We start from the raw sequence: 23,070 nt of genomic DNA on the forward strand, positions 1-23,070 counted from the left end.
CTAGGAGGCTGCACAGACCTCATGGGAACCATCTAGGTAAAGGGTCACAGCTTGAAGTTTGAAAACCCCCCTCTGGCCCAGCTGCCTTGGTGGAAGAGCCAGGGTTTGAACTGAGGGCTTCTCATTCCCGTTTGTCACTCTTTGCGTTGCCCTGAGCTGCCTGGGAAGCTCTGATGTCCTGCTGCTAGGCTGGCAACACCGCTGGGAACTGTGGGGGCAGGAGGCTCATGCTCCGCCTGGGCTGCAAGTGCCGGCTTCTCTTGGTGAGCCTGTGTTGAGAGCTGGAGGCCAGGGCCACCTCTGACTTGTGGGGTGTCGAGGGGCAGCTGGCCTTTTCCTTCTTGTGGGTTTTCCTCCGTGGGGATTGAACACAGGTCAGGGGCCGGCCTGGACAAGCTCTCAGCTCTGTCGGGTCTTACTTGGACAAGGATGGGCTTGGTGTCCAGTGGGCCAGGCTGCTTTGTGTTATGGGTGCCCTGTCCTCTTTCTCTGGACCGCACAGAGTGTAGGTCAGAGGTCACTCACTGGTGGCCTATTGGCTGATTATAGCCTGCACATGTGTTTTGCTTGGCTTGTACAGCACGTGTGTGTGTGTGTTTGTGTGTGTGTGTGTATTTCAAACTTGAATTAGTCGATATAATTAAAAAGTCAAGAGAAAGATGTGATGTTAAGTGAAAAGGAACAGAATGGTGTGGGTAATGGGTAAATGTGTGTGTGTGTGGGCGAAACAAAGTCTGGAAGGATGTGTAAAAGTCATTTATGGCAGCTGGTTTTGGGGACAGGGGGCTAGGTGGCTGTGCAGTATGGCAGGGAATGAGACTTTATGGCTCCTGTGTGCTTTTTGAATATCTTACCATGTGCATATATTACCTTTTCAAAAAGAATTTTAGTGGTCAGATTTCACATATAGATTCAGATTTCCAGTATTTCTTGAAAAAATTAAAAGCTTTGATGACATTGGGCAGTAGTCTATGGTGATAACTGTTGATGGAGCTAAGCAGGGCTGCCTCTTTGAGCTGGCATCTGAAAGCTGACCCCAGCCTTTGCCTGCCTCTTGTCTTCCACTCACTGTGGTTCTAAGGGCACTTGAGTGGTCTGTGGGATGGTGAGGGGACAGCCTCTGGTGGTGTCAGGCATTGGGTGAAACTTAGCTAGAGCTCATCTAGTCCACAGTGCTTTCTTTCCCTGGGGTCCATCAGGTCCAAGGAGCCTGTGGATAGGTCTCAAGGGACCCTGCACCACCCCCCCAATTGTTTTTTTTTCTATTTTTTTAATGTTTATTTATTTTTGAGAGAGAGACAATGTGTGAGTGGGGGAGGGGCAGAGAGAGGGAGACACAAAATCCGAAGCAGGCTCCAGGCTCTGAGCTGTCTGCACAGAGCCAGACATAGGGCTTGAACTCATGAACCGCGAGATCATGACCTAGCTGAAGTCGGATGCTTAATTGACTGAGGGGAGGCACCCCTCCCCCACCAATTGTTTTTTAAAATATTTTAAAAATATTTTTTAAGTAATCTCTACAATACAAAACCCTGAGATCAAGAGTTGCATGTTCGACTGATTGAGCTAGTCAGGCGCCCCACCCCCCAATTTTTTAATGGAAACTTCATGAGTAAGAATGTGTATGTTTTCTTGGAAACATAATCGATAGTTTTCATTGTTCTCAAAGGGTTTGTGACTCTCTGAAAGCAGAGAGGTTGATCTCATATCACTCAGCCACAGATCACAAAGTTTGGGCTTAAGACCCTGACTCCAGGGCCTGGGCTGTATTCTAGTTGCCCTAATTCTACCCTTGTTGCTGGCAGGAAGAGGGGCACAGGAGTATAGGTCATTCTGTACAGCTGTTTTGGGGAGCAAGAACATGGTTTGAGTCCTTCCCTTGAAGCAGTTTAGTAGAATGTGGGTGAGCCTAGGACACTCAGGACAGGGTCCCCTGCCACCTCCCTGTACCCCTTGGTCCCTGAGCCATTCTTCCCTCCCCACAGAGGCTGGGGAGCAGCAGCATGCAGCCCGAGGAGGGCACGGGCTGGCTGCTGGAGCTGCTGTCCGAGGTGCAGCTACAACAGTACTTCCTGCGGCTCCGCGATGACCTCAATGTTACCCGCCTGTCCCACTTTGAGTATGTCAAGAATGAGGACCTGGAGAAGATTGGCATGGGCCGGCCTGGTAGGTGGGGATATTGGCCTTGCTTGTTGCTTCCCCACTGACCGTTTACCTCCTCTATCCTCAGGATTGCCAGTTGGAAGAGCCCTCCTCCTTATTCCATGGGGTGGCATAGCTGAGAACTCTCGCTGCATCAGTAGATGCTGCACGTAGTGAGTGCATGAGAACAGTTAGCAGTTGTAAAGGTGAACTGGAGTTTGAGGAGAATGAAGTCATACTTAAAGCTCTGGATTCTCAGGATTGAAAAAATACTGCTTTTGGTTTGTTCAGACGTTTGTAGGATGTATTTCCTCCATCTCCTCCTCCTTTATAAACATGGCATTGAGTCTGCTCTGTTCACCATTCTGAACATCAGAGGGGTCAATGTCCAGAGATCTGTATGGAGAAGAGAAGATTAAAAACCCTCAGATGATTTGCAAATTTTCTCTTAATCTGTCTCTTTTTCTCTCTCCCTCGCAAAGATCTGCTTTAAATTGAACTCATTCTGTCTCTTTCCCATGCACAAAAATATGCTCTATAAGTTTTTATCCTAAAAGTAGTGATCATAGCATCTAGAAGCCATGGTATTCCTTGTAGAGCATTAGAAACTTATTAGTATATTCAACTTAAAATAGCTGAATAAGTAATAACGTGCTAAATTAGACACTGACATAGACTACTTTGGGATTGGATAGTTGGTATCTGATGCAAGTAACAATAAAATTTTATGGGAGAAAAACACAAAATTGGGTAAATCCTACACATTGCCTTTTTTTCCCCCCTTGAGGGTTGGAAAAAGACCACTGCTGCTCAATTTTGGTGGTTAAACACCTCCATCTAGTTCGAGAACCACTGCCTAGAAGTGGAATGCTGTGACCATCTGGCTAACTATGGCCCCTGGTTGGTTAGAATGGTCTGTTTCCTTGGTGTCATTGTGCTGGGCAGTATCTAGTGGTGGGCCCACCCCAGGGGGACCAAGGAAGCATGCAGGTGGGGGCCCTGGGGGCTGTGAACTACCTTAACAGCATTTGATTCCCCTTTTTTCTCTGCAGGACAGCGGCGATTGTGGGAGGCTGTGAAGAGGAGAAAGGCCATGTGCAAACGCAAGTCTTGGATGAGCAAGGTGCGTGAATGAGGAACAAGATGGGGTGGGCAGCCTTGCAGGCCCAGCTCTGATGTTAGTCCTAGGAAACTCCCCCATTCCCAGGCAGGTATGATCTTGTATTTTTGTACAGACCTCCCTCCTCCAAGGTCTTACCGGGCAGGGTACTTGTAGGACCACCCAGCTAAGTGTCTGTCTCCACCAGAGATGGCACGTGAGTAGCCTGTGTGCGGCGATGGCTTTACCTCCCCTCCCACTGTGCAGTGGCGCTGGGTGTGGAGCAGGCACCCGTTGACAAGTGCGCCGTAACTTGAGCCCTTGCTCAGTCTGAGTGTTGGGGCCAGTGTCCAGGACAGAGTGGTGGGGACTGTCTGGACCTAGCACATCTTTGCCTTGCTTCCCTCCCCCGCCCCCCGCCCTCCCTAGTCTGCAGAGGGTTTCTCTGGTCATCTGGCCCTGCTGACCACTTCCTTCCCCACAATCTGCCCCCCTTTCCCTTTGCCCTAATTTGGGTCTGTGGAGTGGTGAGTCCCTGGTCTGACTCAGTGGAACTTTGCCCATTGTCTGGAAGACAATGTGAGAGGAAGTGAACCAGCCAGGGGCCTTCCCTCCCCACTTCTGGCCTCAGGGCTGGGATGGGGGGTGGGCAGGGCAGAACAGCTGGACTAGGATTGGGCAGCAGAGATTTCCTGGCTACCATCTGGCAAAGGGGCTGTCTCTTGGGAGCCTGTGGCCTTTTCTGGGGACACTGTCCTGGTCCCTTGCCCAGGTTTTAGGGAAGGATGAGTTTGTCGGGTGGGTGAAGGTGGGAGGGAGGAGCTGTGCAGTGTGCCAGGGTTCGGGGATCTTGGACCACCATGCAGGAGGTCTTCAGGTCAGTCAGCGAACCTCTCCAGACTTGAGGCATGTCTTCAGTAAAACCGCGGTGGTGGCACTTGTGCCCAGCTCCCCTCACGGGGCGGCGGAAAAGGTCCCTGGAGATAAAGGCTGTGAAGGGCCTTGTTAGCTGAACACTGCTTACAAACATAAGGGATTTCAGTTACTAGGATGAAGGACGGAGCAGTGGCTAGAAGAGGCTCTCAGATTGGAAATGCGCCTACCCCATACGGACAAGGTTCTGCCAGCCTTTGAGGGGCAGGGGCCCAACTGGACAGAGTCTGCAGCCTCAGGCCAAGGCTTTGGAAGCCCCAGTCAGACTAATGGGGCCAACTGTGCTACTCAGGGTCTCCTTCCTCCTGTCCCTTGACCTTTGGCCCCTTCTCTCCACATCCCAGGTCACAGAGTCACCTCCAGTCTTCGTTTCCCAGCTCTCAGCTCTAGCTCCTCCAGAAGCCCAGCTGTCTTCCCAGGCCTTTCCCCAGCAAGACCTTGCTTCATCTGCACATACCCCCCCACCCCCACCCTGCACACATTCACGGTCCAACCTCAGGCTCAAATTATCCTCTCCCCTGGCAGGATGAAGGGCAGTCAGCTCCCCAGGGAGGGTGGAGACAGACAGCGCCAAATGGGCAACCCAGAGAAGGGGCCAGGGCTAAAAATGGGACAGGGAGGTGTTTGTGGAGGGCCCCTCAGGCTCCTGCCCATCTGCTCTGGTTAGGGGCCCAAGTCTGTGCTGGGTAGGGGGATAGGGAGGGACAGGTGGTGCACAAGATGGGTCTGGAGTGGCTTTAGGCTGTCCCTGACCCTACAGCTGGGTGTGGGGCTATGGCAGTCATGAGCTACATGCCTGTCAGTCCATTTCTGGCACATACTCTGAGGCCACACTGAGACTGTGGGTTCCTGTTTGAGGGTGTGATCTGGAGGTGGGGGGTGGGTGGGCCTCCAGCCAGGCTGCCCCCTGGCAGTTTGGCAAAGCCAGGACCTCTCTGGAGGCCTAGCCGAGGATCCTGTGGGCTGGACTGAGTGACTGGCTCTGGGACCTCAGAGTTCCATCTGGCCCCTGGCTGCCTTCAAACAGGTGTTCAGTGGAAAGCGACTGGAGGCTGAGTTCCCTCCTCATCACTCTCAGAGCACCTTCCGGAAGACCTCGCCCACTCCAGGGGGCCCAGCAGGGGAGGGGCCCTTGCAGAGCCTCACGTGCCTCATTGGGGAGAAGGACCTGCATCTCTTCGAGAAGCTAGGAGATGGCTCCTTTGGCGTGGTGCGCAGGGGCGAGTGGGACGCCCCCTCGGGGAAGACGGTAAGCTTTCTGGGTCATGTGGGGTGAGCCGGAGGGACAGGCCCCTAAGAGACTCTGGCAGAGTCCATCCCCACTCTCCCTCCACCCTGGCCTTCCCCGACTCTACCCTCTGAGGCAGATCTTTCCCCTCTGCTGGGATGGTGGTATGGCTGGGCACAGATCAGAAAGGGGCTTCCTCTGGACTACATGCTCAGGTTTAATTAGACACCTCTGTTTCTTTTTCCAATTATGAAAATAATTTACTTACTGTAAAAGTTTGAAAACTTTTTAAAAAATAAGAAAAAACAATTGTTTGTAATCCCCTCACTCAGGGGAAGGAGAGTTAGCATTTCTGCTTTTTTTCCACCCCAGGTATTTTGTTGAATTTGGTGAAGATACAAATTTTGAATGCAGCTTTTAAAACCTTGCCTTTTCATCTTGGTATTCTAAACATTTTCCCCAGAAAGATAGGTAGCATGTATACAATAAAGCACATAGTTCTTGAGTGGACAGCTTAGTGAATTTTTGCATATGCATGGACCTATGTGACCACTGCCCAAATCATGATTAAGAGCAGTTCCAGCACCCAGAAGGCTCCCTCCTGCCTCTTCTACTGAGTATCCTCTTTATCCAAGGGAAGCACTATTCTGATTTCTGTCACTATAGATTAGTTTCTTGTCATTATATTTACAGCATTTTCCTTCCACACCAAAAACATTTTAATATTCCATCTTATTACAAGATTTTAATATTCTGTCATCATACTGATCATCTCTTATCTTATGGTTGCTGTTTAATCTGGACGTTCCCCCAGGAAGGAGAGGCCCAAGGGAGGGCTGCCCTCTCCCAGCCAACCCACAGACACCTGTGACATACATGCTCATCCATCCAGATGAGCAGATCTGAGGCAGGGATATTTGGGCTGAGTTGGAGGGAGGGACAGGTTGGCTCAGAGTGTTGGGGCCTGGGACCTGTCCTGACTTCTGCTCCCCACTCTGGGCAGGTGAGTGTGGCTGTGAAGTGCCTGAAGCCTGATGTGCTAAGCCAGCCAGAGGCCATGGATGACTTTATCCGGGAGGTTAATGCCATGCATTCCCTGGACCATCGAAACCTCATTCGTCTCTATGGTGTGGTGCTCACGCCGCCCATGAAGATGGTGAGTGCTGTGGGCAGAGGGCAAGGTGCTCAAGGAGGGTCTCTGGGCCCCCCAGATCTGCCCCTCCTCCTGCCTGTGTGGTGGTTACTCCCTCCATCCTGACGAAGATGCTTTGGTCCCCCACCTGATGTGGCAGACTGGCTCCTAGGGGGCCCAGCCTGGTACTGTGTCTGCTGGAGGCCATGTCTGTCTTTGGATTTTGTTTGTGCTCATTGGCAGAGAGTTGCACTCACAGGAGGGACTGGCCCTAGGGTTTATTTTTTATTTTTTATTTTTATTATTATTTTTTTTAGAGTTTAGTTTTTAGAAATTCTAATCTGAGCCTCTGTGGGTTGCTTCTCTCGGGCCTCAGGTTCCCACGTTACCTGGAGGGAGAGGCTTGGGAAGCTGTAGAACTCTCAGAGGTCCCCCGAGGGCAGGCCAGGAAGGAGCATCCAGCTTGGGGCACTGAGGGAGGGGCAGGGCTCAGCCACGCTTATTCCTCCTGCCTCCTCCATGGCCTCAGGTGACAGAGCTGGCGCCGCTGGGATCGTTGTTGGACCGGCTGCGCAAGCACCAGGGCCACTTCCTCCTGGGAACTCTGAGCCGCTACGCTGTGCAGGTGGCTGAGGGCATGGGCTACCTAGAGTCCAAGCGCTTTATTCACCGTGACCTGGCTGCCCGAAATCTGCTGTTGGCCACCCGTGACCTGGTCAAGATTGGGGACTTCGGGTTGATGCGTGCACTACCCCAGAATGACGACCACTATGTCATGCAAGAGCATCGCAAGGTGCCCTTTGCCTGGTGAGGGACAGGGGCTGCCGGCTCACAGGGCCTGTTCCCCGTCCTACCCCTCCTGGTCCCTGTGTACCTGGGCCTCAGAGTTTCCAGGCCTTCTGTAACCACAACAGCCTTTGTCTTCTCTGGGTCTGGGATGCCCTTCTTGTGCGCAGTCCATTCACTCATTCATCCAGGAATTCTCTGGGCCCATGTACCAGGTACTATGGTGCACGGGGGTAAGTGCTGCGGGAGTTCAAAAAGGCATCCTATAGGACTCCGTATTAAGCTTCTGAAATACCAGAAGTTCGCCAGGCAGACTGGTTGGCAAGTATGTTTCAGGTAGAGCTAGCTGCAGGCAGGGCCAGACCATACTGGGCCTTGTAGATTGACCAGGGATGTTTACCTGCACACTGAAGTGCTACCTGGCCCTACCCTAGCTCCTGTGTGAACTCATCCTGTGCTGACACCATCGTGGTCCACTGGCTTTGGAGGCACCCAGAGGAGTGTAGTCTCCTTGTTTTGGGGTGGGAGGAGTAGATCTAGTTCTTGCCAGAGCACCCTTCTCACCCAGGATGCACGGTCACCCTAATTAATAACTGATTTTATATGTAGAGTGACCATACATTTCAGATTACGTTATGCCTGTTGTTCTGGAGTAATTAATAGCACCCCCTTCACACCCAAGCATCCTGGTTTGGATGGTAAATTATAAGGTCCCCTTATCATAGCACTGTGAAATAAGCAGATTATTGTTACTCGCATTTCACAGATGAGGACCGTGAGGCTTTAGAGATCTTGAGTGACTGTCCCTGGGTCCCACCCCCTTTGAGTGGCAGGGCCAGCTCTCCAGTCCCAGGAGAGAGTCTTTGATTCTCCATTCAGTCAGCTTCCCCGTTGCTCTGTACCTCACCCCACCCCGGAATACCCCTTTGCTGGCCTCACTGCAGTGACATTTCTCTTCCTCACCTAAAAGGGAGTCCCAGAGGGAGTGTGGGATGTTTGGGTGAAGTGAGTGTAACTATTTCCACCCGTTTTGGTTCTTCCCCAGACCCTATCCAAATTTCCCACCCACACCTTCCTGCTGAAATGACCCAAATCCCAGGATCCTGCCCCAAATCCGGAAATTGTCATCCTCCCACCACAATTAGAAAACAGCCTGAGATCTTATCTCCTCACCAACTCCTGTAGCCTCTGACCTCCTGGCTTCCCTGACCTGGGAATTTCACCCTCTTCCTACCCCAGGCTTCATGTGAATAAAGACATGAACATAGATGATTTTCTCCATCTGTGCACCCCATAGTCAACATGTCCTGTCCCTGTTCACTTTGCACGTGTCCCAATACTTGCTGTTGAGCCTGGCACACAGGGTAACAACACGTTTGTTGAATGAATATGTTCTGTCCATTGGGCTGATGTGGGTGGGTGTGCTCTGAGGGGCCTTCTTTTTGACCCCTGCCTCTGCCAGGTGTGCTCCCGAGAGCCTGAAGACACGTACCTTCTCCCATGCCAGTGACACCTGGATGTTTGGGGTAACATTGTGGGAGATGTTCACCTATGGCCAGGAGCCCTGGATTGGCCTCAATGGCAGTCAGGTGAGTGGCTGGAGATGTGCTCCCTACAGGATGGGTGGGGGCTGATTTGATTCCTGGTTCCCAACCTGGCCCTGTTGGAACTAGCTCTTATTTGCTGGAGTTCCTGTCCCCCTTGCCCGGTGTCTGCATGACCTCTCAAATAGTTGAGCAAAGAGAAGAGCCTCCAATGGTCAGGAGAGGGGCAGACTGGGGCTTGCTCACATTCTTTTCCCTTGTAATAGCCACCTATCCAGAGGCCCCAGCCAGGGGATAAGGGTCAGAGGCCCAGGGATAGGCTCCTGGAGACAGACCTTTTCTTTGGGGTGCAGGCATGGCAGCCCACAGCTCCACTTGTTCCATGGGCTGGAGGGAAGGTGGGAAGTGAAGAGCTGGGTGCTCTGCTTGTGCTCAAACTGCACCACCCCACCGCCAGATTCTGCATAAGATTGACAAGGAGGGGGAACGTCTGCCGCGGCCTGAGGACTGCCCACAGGATATCTACAATGTCATGGTTCAGTGCTGGGCTCACAAGCCAGAGGACAGACCCACCTTTGTGGCCCTGCGGGACTTCCTGCTGGAGGTGAGGGCTGGTCTGCCCATGGGGGCTGAGGTATCCCAGCAGGGGTCAGTCCCAGGGTGGGCAGTGACAGGTCTCCGCCCCCAGGCCCAGCCCACTGACATGAGGGCGCTTCAGGACTTTGAGGAGCCAGACAAGCTGCACATCCAGATGAACGACGTCATCACTGTCATCGAGGGAAGGTAGGGAGCGTGAGGCTGCGCCTATGCTGCCTCTAAGGGTGCAGGGTGGAGGGGCCTGCTGGCTGAGAGCTCTTCTGCCTCCAAGGTTCCCATGGCAATACAGGCTGTGGGGAGCCTGAGCTGTGCAGTAAGGGGAGGACAGGCCCGGGTCCAGTCTTGAGTGCCTGGGGTTAAGTACCAGATGCTGCTTCTAAGAGGGATTTTCCCTGCCTAGCACCACCCTTTCACCCTTTTCCTACTCGGCTCCAGCCCTGGCTGTGTGGGTCAGAGCCAAACTGCCGATATGGTGAGGCGAAGGAAGTGGCTCAGCCTTGGCCCTGGGGCCACAACTAGGGACTCTGGAACTCCTGAACATTCCTCTCATCCTCTCTTTCTTCCCTTCCCACCTCCTCCCAGGACAGGGACTCTAGACTACCCGGCTGGGTACCTGTCAGAACCCCAAAGCAGCCCCACCCTCTTCCTGGCAGCCTCTGCCCTCCCACTGAGCCTCACTGTCGCCTCCTGGGGCTCCCCTCCATTTTCTGCTGGGCTGCCCACCTGGGCTCCTTTGTCCCCAGTCCCCATTCCTTACCTGCCCCTGACCAGACACCTGGGACACACGTCTCTGCCTCCAGGCAGCATCTCCTGAGTCATGTCTCCTACCTGTAGCCCCCATTCAAGCCCTTCTGCTAAGGAGGCCCTACCCACCACTCACCCCACCCTCTGTTATCTGATCCCCAGGGCTGCCGAGGAACTGGTTGGGGCAGGGCGGGGTCGAGGTGCCTTTGGGGTAGGGGGTGAGCATGGAGGACCAGGAAGAGGAGCAAGGCAGAGGAAATCCCCTGTGCTCCCAGCTCCTCTGACTCAGACAGAGCCAGGCAGGGATGAGGACAGGGTTCGCTTCCTACAGAGCCCTTTCTACCTGGGCTTCAGGTCTGGGGGTCTGGGGCCTTTAGTTCATTCAGTCTGTGCCTCATGGGGTGTTGGTGAGAGGGGAGAGCTTCTGCGTTTGGTCAGAGTGATAGAATAGGCCCTGGAGCCCAAGCTGGTTGTGGAGGAACATGACCTACCCTCACTGTGGCCCCAGCACCTCTTCCCCAGGCCAGGGCTTGCCTAGCCTTTGGGCCCAGTCTGAGAATATGAATGACAAACCAACAAGTTGTGGGGGTGAAGTTTGGGGAGTTAGTGGTGGTAAACGAAAGCAGAAAGCTTTTAGACGGAGAGAGGCTCAGGGGACAGGAAGGAAGACAGTCTGTGGGTTTGGGGCTGAGGAGCCAGACAAGGGACTGGGGAGCATTCCGGAAATAGGAAGATTAGGGTGAGGGCCTGTCTAGAGGGGCATGGCAGGGTGTTAATTCAGAAGTCTGGACCTATATCCATTCCTACCTCCAAGAGCAGGAGGACCTTGAACCTGACCCATCTTGTGCACCGTAGCCCTCAGGTTTTTACCTCCCCCATCCCTTGCTCTCAGTGGGGACCCAGTGGTCCCCAGCGGGTGACTCAGTTGCTTCTTGTGTTCCTGGGGTGTGTGTCTCTGGAGCTGGCACCCTGGGTTACCACCAGAGCTAGGCGGGCAACAGGTGGGGCCCCAGGGGAGCCGCTCCTCTTGGGAGGCACTGTGGTCGTGCCCTGCCCTGCCCTTGCGTCACAGCCTCCGGTTGGCCTGGGCTGCTGGCTCCGCAGCTGCCTGCCAGTGTGGGCTTGCTGGGCTCCTCCTCCAGGGCCATGGCCGACTTGGACCACAGCGCCTGCTCTTGGTTCCTGGAGCTGCTCAGGAGGTGGGAGGTGAGGGGCAGGAGGCCACAACAGCTGGTGAGGCTTTGGGAGTAGGCCTGTATGCGGATGGTACCAGAGCTTTAACTCTGCCCCCTTGTCTTTTCAGTGCCCAGATGTCTCTATGTTTGTTTGGCTGACTCTGTCTCCATGTCTCCTAGTGGAGGGGCTCTCTGTTCGTGTGTGTCTTTTTGGGTCTGGGCTTGTACGTGTGGGTCTCTGTTTCTGTGTCTCCTCTTAGCCTGGCTCTCTGCTCTGTTTCTGCTTATCTGTCAGCCTTGGACTCCTCTTGCGGAAGCTGTGCCAGTGTTTGTTTCCAAGTGGAGTCTGAGAGCCCCCTTGTCCCTGGCTCTGATTGGTTCCGTAGGCTCAGTGTTTCTTGGGGTAGCGGGCAGTGGGCAGAGACAGGACACCTAGATGTTTTGCTGAGCCTGTGAGATGCTGTCTAGATGGAAGGACAAATGATGACTTGGGTCTTTTCCATGGGTTCTTACTTGGAAATTAGGATGGCTGGCAGCTGTTTCATGTTCCATTTTTATAGATCTAGAGAAGGGAGACAGAGGTTTTGAAGTCCGTCTTCTGGGCCTTGGCCTGGTCTGGCCTGGTCCCTGGAGCCTCTGCTCCCAGTGGTAGGTAGGGGAGGGATCGCAAGGGCCTAGGTTGTCTCTCAAAACCAGGGGCTGCCTGGGTCTCTCAGAGAGAAGTGAGTAGGGTGGGGTTTTGAGCAGAATATTCAAGCAACATTTATCAGCCATTTCTGGACTACTTTAGACCAGGAGTGGGACAGAGGTCTGAGATTTCCAGAAGCTGGTCCCAAATAGAGCAGGGGCAGCCTGCGGCATGTTCTCAGCTCAGGCCTTGGCTTCCCAGGTGCCACTCCACTTTGTACTTGTCCCAGGATACTGACAGGTAGCAGGAAATAGAGAGTTCGTGCTGGAGGTGCTGGCCCCTTCTCCTGTTCCCCCAAGGACTTCTGTCCTCACTGCAGTGTCTGCCCATGGTAGGCCTAGCCCTCCCATTGCTATGGAGACTCTGGCCTGTTCAAGGAGGGGGAGCGGGTGTGGCCAATGCAGGAGGGTGGGGAGGGTGGCCTCAGTCCTCTCTGAGCTGCTGGTACTTCGGCCCTACTGATTCTCAGAGGGGCACAGGTAGGCAGCACGATATAGCATTGGCCATCTCAAGACTTACATTTGAGCCTTGTCGAGAGGATGCTGCTTCTGAGGGTGTCTGTCTTAACACTTGCCCTGCCCTCCAGCTCCCCTCCCCTAGTAGCACAGATCTTTTGGGAAGTGATTTCGGGACTCCCAGCAGTCCTGGAGGCTCTTGCCTCGGCCATACCTATAATAAAGGGAGGTGGGTTGGCATCTCTCACTCTCAGAAGTGGGTCCAAAGGAGCCCCTGTGTGTTCGGCTGTGCTGGCAAAAGGAAGGGGGTGGAGGGAGTGACCTGCCAGTCTGGCCTTGCTCAGGGTCGACACAGGGAAGATAGGGTCACAGGGTGGAACTGGTCTTGGACATGCTTCTGTTCTACTTTGAAATATCTCTCTGCCTCGGTTACCTCTCTCACCCAGGTTAATGAGCACCTCTGAAGAGGTGTGGAGAGCAGAGTCCAATGTCCAGCCTGGGGTTGGTGTTTAGAAGGTCTGTTAAGGGGTACGCAGAACCCAGGGAGCCGTTGGGTGCAGGGGTGGGGGGGGGCAGAGAGCAGCAGGGGGTCCCCTGGTGTCAGGCATCCCTCTTCACCCTGCTTCATGGGAGGCTCTCGACCTCAGCCAGTCCCCGGGACTGGGGTGCTAGGGGACATTCTCTTCTCGGAACAGCCCTGCTGTTTTCCAATGGGCTTTGTCCCTTCCTGGGTGTTGTCCTCCCTTCTTGCTTCCTTTCCTGCCCTTCCCACCCTAGGGCAGGGTGTAATCACAGGGCTGCTGTGTCTGGTGGTAGGCTGGTCAGCGGCCCTGTTTATGGGGAGGCTGGGCTCCCAGCCCTCTGCCGCCCCACCTCTTGGCTTCCCAAGCACTGCTGTGCTCATGGGGTTTGACTTGTGATCTCCAGAGCAGGCTGATTGAGGTCGTGCTGCCCCAACGGGCCATGTCACCTCATGGAGGAGGGTCCAGGAGCTCAGCCTCCATCCGCCCTTGGTCCCTGTGGTCTGGCTCCAGTTTGGAGGAGACCTTGATGCTCCTGGCTGCCCAGGTGGGGGTTGACTGGGTGTGTGCATGTGTCCACCACAGCAGCATGAGGCTGCACTACCTCTCCCTTAGCTCAGATTCTGCCCATGTCGTCTGGTGTGAGCGATCCTAGTGGCAGACAAAGGAGCTGCATCCGGCCACTTGAAGTGTCCAGGAGGGCACCATCCTACCCCAACCCCCACCCCAGGCTCAGGCTTAGGCTACGTCAGTAGAGGTTCTGTGTCTGAGATCAGAGTGGGGAGGGGGTGGTCCCACAGTCCAGCCGCACTGGGAGGCTGGGTCCCCTTATAGACTCCTTATTTAAGACAAGAGTAGAACTCCCCAGGAGATGACCGGGGTTAAGGGCACAGGTCCCACAGCCCTGCCTCGAGGTGGTGGAAGACACTGGAGATACAAAAACTGGTGATGGGAAGGCGTGGGTTGCTTGCAGTGCTTCCAAATTCACAAGGGGCTGCATGCAGGAGACAGAGTGTGGCTGGGGGGCTTGGCTCCAAGCCCAGTGCTAAGGCCATGGTGTTCCCTTGGCCACTGCAGCTCAGGATGCCCGGGAACTGGGCTGAATAGCAAGGTCAGGTGGCCAGAGGGTAGGGGTACAGGCCTTGCCGGGGAGGAGGGAGGCAAGGCAGATTTATAGGAAGGGTGGTAGCTGCAGACGAACAGCCAAATTTGAATCCTGAGTCTGCTATGATCTGTCTGGGAAGTGTAGGCAAGTCCTGTCACTTATTTGTAACCTATCTGCTTATTTGTAAACTGTCAGAAAAGGTTGTCTGACCCACCTAAGTGTCTTAGGGTAAGGAGTGTATAAACAGACAGGCCCTGTACTGGGAGAGTGACAGGTCGTGGGGCAGGCAGGCTGATGACAGACCAGCCTGGTCTCAGAGCCATAGCCCTTGGGTCCCCTCCTGCCAAGATAGTCAGATATATTCTGGCTGGAGAGAGCTTGGAATGAAAAGGGTCCCACTCCCTGGGGCCACCTCACACACCCTGGTGTTCACCATGTCATCTCTGTTGAGCAGGGCTGAGAATTACTGGTGGCGTGGACAGAACACCCGGACACTGTGTGTGGGACCCTTTCCTCGCAACGTGGTGACCTCCGTGGCTGGCCTTTCAGCCCAGGACATCAGCCAACCCCTGCAGAATAGCTTCATCCACACGGGACATGGCGACAGTGACCCCCGCCACTGCTGGGGCTTCCCCGACAAGATTGATGAGTGAGTGCATTTGTGGGGGTGGGGGTCACCTGTGGCTCCAGAGTCAGCAGCTCCTCCCTGGGTATGCAGGCTCTCACTGCCAAGGTCCTTGTCACAACAATAGGGCAGAGGGTCTCTTATTGCCCGAAAGCTGTTCCCTGTAGACAGAACTGAGGTTAGGAGCTTCAGAGGATGGAGGCACACTTCTGTTTGGTGGAACCCCCCCAGAACACCGACCTTAGGAACATGGACTTGAGAACAGCCTCTGGAATGAGTTCAGCAGGAGGGTTTCTGTCATGCCCCCTAGTGTTTGTGTAGAGTCTGGGAGATGGAGCCTGCTGGGTCAAGCCCTGGGGTGTGCACAGGTGCCAGGGGGTGAGCTGGGGGCCCAGAGAAAGAGCTCCCTGTGGGGAAAGCCCAGGAGGAAGGTTAGGCAACACCCCCCGCCCCTGCGTGCTCACTCTCTACCTGGCAGGGGGTTCAGTCTCCTTTAAGTGAAAGGATGAGGTCACTGGGGACCTGTCCTCTGCGGAGGACACAGAGGAGAAGAATTAGTCACTTCCTGGGTGCCCTACCCCAGCGAGCCACCTGGCAGCTCCTCAGCCCAGGCTTCATGCCTCTCTGCTGGCCCCAGGAGGCTTCGAGGCAGCCCTTTCTCCTGACTTCTCCTGACATTCGGTTCTGCCCTGAGAGGCACAGTGAAGCAGGCCTGCCCTCTTGCCCCCACACACCAGAGCCCGAAGCCCTGGGAGAGCAGCTGGTGTGAGCCAGCACGGGCCTGTGGGAATTGGGGCGAGGTGTGTAGACGCCCTCCAGAAGGTGGCCCGGCACCCTCTGCCCTGCTCCTGGCGTGCTGCGGCCAGCCCAGCCCCATTCTTCCAGGCTTTCATCAGCTCAGTGACTAAGTCCCAAGGCCTGACAGTCAGCACAGGGTTTGAGAGGGTGAATCGGGAGCAGGGCAAGTGGCCCAGCCCCTCTCCCACCTGGCAGCGGGGCAGAAGGGTGCCTCCTACGCACCCCGACAGGGGAGCGGGCCCAGCAGGACAGGAGAGTGTGCCAGCGGGTGGCTGCTAGACATTGGGGTGCCATGGCGGTCATGGAGGGCCAGCTCTGCCTTTGTAGGGTATTGTTGGAGCCCCTTCAGTCCAAGCCTTTCACCCTGCAGTCAGTTCTGTCTCTGCCCTCTCTCCATGACACCCTCCCTGAGTACAGTCTTCGGGGAATTGCACGTCCTGTGCTCCAGACCCAAGTCTGTGTGGGGCTTGGACAAGATGGTCCCCTACATGCACTCAGGGTTTTGTTCTCTGCCTGACCCTGGGCATCTCCTCCTGAGGTTCCCCACAACCGTCACCACTCCACACCCTTCCCCCAGCCCCCACCCTCTGACCTGGTTCTCTCCCCACAGACTGTACCTGGGAAACCCCATGGACCCTCCTGACCTGCTGAGCGTGGAACTGAGCACCTCCCAACCCACCCAACATCTAGGAAGGGTGAAAAGTAAGAGCCTGGCTCCCCAGTGCCCCCTAGTTCATCAGCTGCCCAGGAAAAGGCACTGTCTTGTGCAGGCACTCTGAGCTGGCTGTTCTGGCTCTGGAACAGTTGGGCCAGGGCTGCCAGGGGACAGCTGTGACCCGGCTCCGGCTGGGTGTGGGGTGGAAGATGAGAAGCAGCTGTATCCGCCGAGGTGGGCATCCTCGGCCGTCCTGTGTTGGCCTGCCCACCTCAGCTTCCCTCCTCCCTCCTTCCCGCTGTGCTCAGATCCTGGCTTTCCTCACCCCCCCCCTAATCCTGCTGTCCTCTCCCAAGCCAAAACCACCCCACGGGCTTCATGTTGGCCAGGAGCCTCATCCATCTCCTGGATCCTGTGCCTGTTGTTCCGGAACCCGTTTTTCCCCATCCTGCCACCCCATTGCTTCCCATTGCTCTTGGGTGTGTATGTCCACTCACTCCTATTCACTGCCCTCTCTCTGTCTCTCTCCACACTCTGCCCTCTTGTCTGGCTGTCTTCCCTTCCCCCCGTCCTCTGTCTCTCCCGCTCTGTCCCCTCTACTCTCCGCATGGCCTTTCTTGCAGGGGAGCCTCCACCTCGCCCACCTCAGCCTGCCATCTTCGCTCAGAGTAAGTGGGGCTGCTCTCGATGCCTTGGCCCCTGCCCCTGCCCCCTCTCTCCTCTCATTCCTCCTCTCCTTCTGAAAGGTACAGAGCCCTGGTGGGCTGGCCGGGCGGGAGGGGAGGTGGGATGTGTGCTGTGAGCTCGTGCCGCTGACCTGGCCCAGCATGCCTGCCTCTCCCCCGCCTTGCAAACACCTGGGCTCCTGGAGCAATTGTGTGGTCCTGGTCCCCCCTCTCCACCGTCACCTGGCCCTGCTTCACTCCCTTTGGGGCCTGCAGAGGCTGTGTCTGGGCTTTCGTGGTGGCTAGTCAGGAGCTCTGTGCTCTTCCAAGGACAGTTCCTGTTGCCTTTAATGGTGGAGGATTGCCCATAGCCCGCTGCCTGCACTAGTGGTGTGCTGTGTGCCATAACGGAGTGGGGACAAGGGATTACCAACCAGGCCCAGGAGCCCGGGATACCTGGGGTCTCGTGTGTTGGCGTATTAGGCAGGCAGGTGTGGGGTGTTGCTTGCTCTAGCTGAGATGGAGGCAGGGGCTCATTAGCCTGTGTGGAGAGCTCATGGCGTCCAGAGCAGGTCCTGTCCTCCCGTGTGAATAGGGTTGGTGTGCCTTGAGAATTTTGGCAGCTGAGGGCTAACCTCTGGGGGCATTAGGAGTGGGGAGTTGGTGGAAGACACTTGTCTTTCTTCCCGTCCCCCTGACACTGCCTTCTCGTTAGGATCTCCCTCTCTATCCTAGAGCCAACCTACGACCCAGTGAGTGAGGACCAGGACCCTCTGTCCAGCGACTTCAAGAGGCTGGGCCTCCGGAAACCAGGCCTGACCCGTGGGCTGTGGCTGGCGAAGCCCTCAGCTCGGGTGCCGGGCACCAAGGCAGGGCGTGGCGGCGGGAGCGAGGTCACACTCATTGACTTTGGCGAGGAGCCCGTCATCCCCGCCCCCCGGCCCTGTGCACCCTCACTGGCACAGCTGGCCATGGATGCCTGCTCCTTGCTGGACAAGACTCCACCGCAGAGCCCCACTCGGGCACTGCCCCGGCCCCTGCATCCCACACCTGTGGTGGACTGGGATGCCCGCCCGCTGCCCCCGCCTCCTGCCTACGACGATGTGGCCCAGGATGAGGACGACTTTGAAGTCTGCTCCATCAACAGCACCCTGGTGGCTGCAGGGGTCTGTGCTGGGCCCAGCCAGGGTGAAACCAATTATGCCTTTGTGCCTGAGCAGGCGCAGCTCCTCCCTCCCCTGGAGGACAATCTGTTCCTCCCACCCCAGGGTGGGAGCAAGCCGCCCAGCTCGGCCCAGACCGCACAGATCTTCCAGGCGCTGCAGCAGGAGTGCATGCGGCAGCTGCGGGTCCCGGCTGGCTCCCTGGTCCCTTCACCTGGCCCAGCCCCAGCGGGTGAGGACAAGCCCCAGGTGCCCCCCCGGGTGCCCATCCCCCCGAGGCCCACTCGCCCACGCGGTGAGCTGTCACCAGCCCCCTCAGGTGAGGAGGAGATAGGGAGGTGGCCTGGACCTGCCTCCCCTCCCCGGGTGCCTCCCCGGGAGCCCCTGTCCCCTCAAGGCTCGAGGACCCCTAGCCCCCTGGTACCACCTGGAAGCTCCCCGCTGCCGCCCCGGCTCTCAAGCTCACCTGGGAAGACCATGCCCACCACCCAGAGCTTTGCCTCAGACCCCAAGTATGCTACACCACAAGTGATCCAGGCACCCGGCCCACGGGCTGGTCCCTGCATCCTACCCATCGTCCGTGATGGCAAGAAGGTCAGCAACACCCACTATTACCTGCTGCCTGAGCGCCCACCCTACCTGGAACGCTACCAGCGCTTCCTGCGTGAGGCCCAAAGCCCCGAAGAGCCGGCCCCCTTGCCTGTGCCCCTGCTGCTGCCCCCACCCAGCACCCCAGCCCCTGCCGCCCCCACTGCCACTGTTCGACCAATGCCCCAGGCTGCCCCAGACCCCAAGGCCAACTTCTCCACCAACAACAGTAACCCAGGGGTCCGGCCACCAGCCCTGAGGGCCACTGCACGGCTGCCACAGAGGGGCTGCCCTGGGGACGGGCCAGAGGCTGGACGACCAACAGACAAGATCCAGATGGTGAGTACCGGGCCTGGCCGTTGGTTGGAGGGACGGGGGCCCAAGGGCCCGGGAGGAATGGGCCCAAGTGGTGCTGATGGGTAGGTGGGTGGGTGTGCCCAGCTGCAGGCCATGGTGCATGGGGTGACCACAGAGGAGTGCCAGGCGGCCCTGCAGAGTCACAGCTGGAGCGTGCAGAGGGCTGCCCAGTATCTGAAGGTACCACCACCTCCTGCCCACTCTGGCTTTCAGGGACCCTGAAGACTGGTTCTGCCGCTCTCACCTCCTTTTGCCCCTCCCTACCATCCTGCCTCTGGCTCTCCTCTGCCCCTACCCTGGCCGGTCCCCTTCAGCCCCAGTGTGTCCCATGGCACCACCCTCTGCTCCTCAGGTGGAGCAGCTCTTTGGGTTGGGTCTGCGGCCGCGAAGCGAGTGCCACAAGGTGCTGGAGATGTGTGACTGGAACCTGGAGCAGGCAGGCTGCCACCTCCTGGGCTCCTGCGGCCCTGCCCACCACAAGTGAGTGAGCCCCTCGGGGAGCATACCCCCCTAGAAGAGAGCCCCACGCCTCGAGGGCCTCGCAGGGCCTCGCAGGGCCAGGAGACACAGGGCTGCCCAGCTGGGAGGAGGGAAGGCAGCCCCCACCCTGGGATGCAGGCAGTTTCTGGGTGAAAACAGTTTCTCCTCAGTGCATTTAGACTTTGTAGCCACTTGGTGCAAAAGAACTAATAAGTAAAGAGAGGGCACTGGAGCCTCTCCCCTTGTGGGGGCTTGCTTCCTAACCCCACACAGCACCCTTGAGCCTGCGTCAGGGAGCAGCAGTTTAGGGCTCAGTGATTTCAACATATTTCTCACCTCTCCATTTCATATTTCAGTTTAAAGTTTTAATGCCATTTTAATGGAACGCTTAACCAAAAATAATCCCATTACTTTCCTGTTAAAAATGTATGTGTGGACATGTAACAAATGATACAAATGATCTGTAGTATAAATGTAAATATATACATCATAAATGAGAATTGTATCAGGTCAGAGGTAGAGATATGGGTAGATCCCAGCATTGTCCTCGGAGGGACGCTGGTGGGTGGGGGGTTTTGGAGCTGGTGGGCCCTGGCAGCAGATAGCTGGAATTAGAGCCCAGCCTTCCGCTCAGGGACGGAGTCAGCTTGGGCATGTTTCCCGACCTCTTCAGCCTTATCTGTAAAACGTGTACTAATGAGGGTCTGGCTGGCTCAGTCAGTAGAGAGTAGATCTCAGGGTCGTGAGTTTTAGCTCCACATTGGGAGTAGAGATAACTTAGGGGGAAAAAAAAATCTGTACAAATGACAGTATCTGCCTCATAGAAATGACTAGAAGAAACGAGGGATGCATCTGTCAAATCACACAGCAAGCGTCTGGCACATGGGACACCATCACCGAGTGTCAGCTGTTAACTTGTGGTGATTCTTACTAATTTGCATCCAAAGAAACTTGGGCTTTACCGTGCCTATTGCCCTCTGATAGTCTAATACTCAGTAGTGCTGTTCTCTCTCTTTTTTTAATTAAAGAGAAAAAGGCATCCCAGGATGATAAGTTCCAAAATCATTGCTGACTTTTCAACCGATTAGCCCACCATCAAGAGGCCCTCTTGTGCCCACGCACTCTAGACACTCTGTTGAATCAGCCCCTGTATTGATAGAGGGGCTTTCTCGTTGTTTCCCGTCCTTTAGGCGCTGAGATGTCTGAAGAGCCAGAGGGTCTGCCCTGAAGGAATCACTTGAGCCTGTCCATCTGACAAGGGTGGGGAGAAGACCTGCCCAGGCCTGGAGGACCTGCTGCCACTTGCCGTGGCAGAGCAAATCCAAGGCAGCAGGAGACTGGGAGCCCCGCCTTGCTGTCCCTCCCTCACCCAGTGCTGTCCCTGCAACTTTGGATCAGCTCTTGGTGCCCTTAGCCAAGGGGTGGGAAGGAACCCCATGAAGGCAGGCCTGGTGGCCGCCTCAGCAGGCCCTGCAGCTGACCTGCTTCTGGCTCCAGCCCCTGGTTGGGCCTGTGGCCGGAGTGTGTTTCCATGCTCTGCCGGTGGGGAAGCCGGGCTTGACTCGTGCAGGGAGGATGTGTTGGCCACACAGAAAGGTGGACCAGCACCCAGCAAGCCCTCCCCAGGGTAGGGCCCTTCTCCAGGGATCCCCTGGAGGGCAGTTAGGGTGTCGGAGAGAATGTGACTTGTGGCCTCACCATGGATATGTTATGGGACTAGGCTGGTCTTAGGATCTTGTGCCTGGAAATAGCCCTGAGTGGCTCAGGAAGCAGAGCGAGGGTGCCAGATTGTTCTCTGGCAGGGACCAGGGCCCAAGGCCCCAGGGTTGGAAGGAGACCAAGGGGGCAGCTGCCCTGGAGGGATACCAGTGCTTCCTCTTTGACCCAGCTCCTCCCCTCCTCCCCTCCTCCCCTGTGCTGTTCTGTGTTTTCCTACCAGCCTGTGTCGCCAAAGTTGCTGCCCCAGCTATGGATACCTGCTTCTTCCAGAGAAATAAAGTTAGTTTCTATTTTATGTTACTTACTTGTGACTGTCTGTTTCTTTGACTCTTGGTCAGCAGCCTGAGGCCCCGGGGCTTCCCAGGCCACCACCATCTGTCCAGGGTGGCAGTCCTCCTGGTGCCACCTGTGGACAGAGGGAGGAAGTGCGGGCCCCGGGTGACCCTGGCAGAGGGGCAGAGCCCCTGCTGATGTAGTCACTGACTCTGTCTCCATGGTTTTGCTCGAGAGTTCTATAAGGCCATATATACTGCAGGAGAGAGCTCACCTAGTTAGAGCTAAGCCAGAACCTTTAGTAATGGAGGAAAGCTTCAATATGTATTTTGTTTTTCTGAATATTTCATATGGTTCAAAATTCAAAAGGTGTTGAAGAGTCCTCAGTGAAGTCTACTGCCCCAGCCGCCACCTCCCCTCCCCAGAGGCTGCCTTCTTGTCTGGTTTTTTTCACAGTACATTCTGAAGGGTTCCATGGCCATACTGAAAGAGTGTCCCCATTCTTGTTCAGGGGTGCCTGGGTGTGTGGATGTACCATAGTCTGCTTAACCAGGCCCATTGGGCTGTTTCCAGTCCTTTGCAATTATAACCGTTGATGCAATAAATGGCGTATATGGATTATTTTGCACCTGCAGGTCAGTCTGAAGGATGAGTTCCCAGGAGTGGAACTCCTGAGTCCAAGAGTTTGTGCAGTAGTGATGGGTGTTGCTGAATTGCTCTCCACAGAGGAGCTCATTCCAGCAGCCACAGCCACCAGCGTGTGAGAGCTCTCTCCATGTGTTCCAGAGCTTTCTGATTTTGGCCAGTGAGATGAGTTTCTGTAGTTTTTGCATTTCCCCAATGGGTGAATAAACATTATAAAAAATGATTTGGGCCATTTATATTTCCTTTTCTGTCAGCTGCCTATTAATACCCTTGGCCCATTTAAATTTTTTTTTTTTTTAACGTTTGCTTATTTTTGAGAGAGAGAGCATGAGCGGGGAAGGGACAGAAGGAGAGGGAGACACAGAATCCGAAGGAGGCTCCAGGCTCTGAGCTGTCAGCACAGAGCCTGACGCGGGGCTCAAACTCACAAACCGCGAGATCATGACCTGAGCAGAAGTCAGATGCTTAACTGACTGAGCCACCCAGGCACCCCTGGCCCATTTTACAAAGTAAGTGATTAGTCTGTTACTGGTTCTTAGGAAATGACTGGATGAAGGGAATTAGCTCTTTGAGCTTTACCATGTGATCTGAACTTTAGGAAGACAGCTAAATCATGAGAGGGGAAGCTGATGGTTTAGTTTATTAAAAACCACACAAAGGCCATTTAGGATGGGCCTGGGTGCTGTCTATGTGTTTGCTGTTCCAGGCTGGACTGCTTGGTGGGCCCTCAGGCCTGGGAGGTCTGGGCCTTCAGATCCAGACATGTTCTGAATACCCTGTGTACTAAGTTAAGAATTCAGTTATATTTTACTGCAATTTAAAAATATTTAGTCAAGAGGTGCCTGGGCGGCTCAGTCAGTTAAGCATCTGACTCTTGATTTCAGCTCAGGTCATGATCACGCAGTTCGTGAGATTGAGCCCCATATTGGGCTCTGCACGGACAGCTGACAGCA

At 55.5% G+C, this 23,070-nt stretch overlaps 1 protein-coding gene across 18 annotated transcripts in view; it reads left to right on the forward strand.

Moving 5' to 3' along the window:
• Positions 1 to 21,499, forward strand: part of TNK2 (tyrosine kinase non receptor 2) — a 46,842-nt gene extending 25,343 nt beyond the window's left edge. For 4 of the 18 annotated variants that reach the window (XM_058731012.1, XM_058731013.1, XM_058731008.1 and 1 more), the window contains exons 2-16: positions 1,986 to 2,166; positions 3,195 to 3,265; positions 5,202 to 5,423; positions 6,406 to 6,558; positions 7,064 to 7,341; positions 8,783 to 8,909; positions 9,322 to 9,468; positions 9,553 to 9,647; positions 14,604 to 14,798; positions 16,183 to 16,274; positions 16,851 to 16,973; positions 17,628 to 18,982; positions 19,085 to 19,180; positions 19,353 to 19,480; positions 20,671 to 21,499. In XM_058731012.1, the coding sequence (XP_058586995.1) occupies positions 2,004 to 2,166; positions 3,195 to 3,265; positions 5,202 to 5,423; positions 6,406 to 6,558; positions 7,064 to 7,341; positions 8,783 to 8,909; positions 9,322 to 9,468; positions 9,553 to 9,647; positions 14,604 to 14,798; positions 16,183 to 16,274; positions 16,851 to 16,973; positions 17,628 to 18,982; positions 19,085 to 19,180; positions 19,353 to 19,480; positions 20,671 to 20,677 (3,252 nt within the window). In that variant the 5' untranslated portion in view covers positions 1,986 to 2,003 and the 3' untranslated portion in view covers positions 20,678 to 21,499. Of the gene's footprint in view, positions 1 to 1,985; positions 2,167 to 3,194; positions 3,266 to 5,201; positions 5,424 to 6,405; positions 6,559 to 7,063; positions 7,342 to 8,782; positions 8,910 to 9,321; positions 9,469 to 9,552; positions 9,648 to 14,603; positions 14,799 to 16,182; positions 16,275 to 16,850; positions 16,974 to 17,627; positions 18,983 to 19,084; positions 19,181 to 19,213; positions 19,485 to 20,670 lie in introns of those variants that run through there. The other 14 variants (XM_058731016.1, XM_058731011.1, XM_058731020.1 and 11 more) reach the window with 11 other exon arrangements.
• Positions 21,500 to 23,070: the final 1,571 nt, after the last annotated feature.

This window comes from Neofelis nebulosa, chromosome 5, assembly GCF_028018385.1.
Source record: "Neofelis nebulosa isolate mNeoNeb1 chromosome 5, mNeoNeb1.pri, whole genome shotgun sequence".
Lineage (NCBI taxonomy): Eukaryota > Metazoa > Chordata > Mammalia > Carnivora > Felidae > Neofelis > Neofelis nebulosa.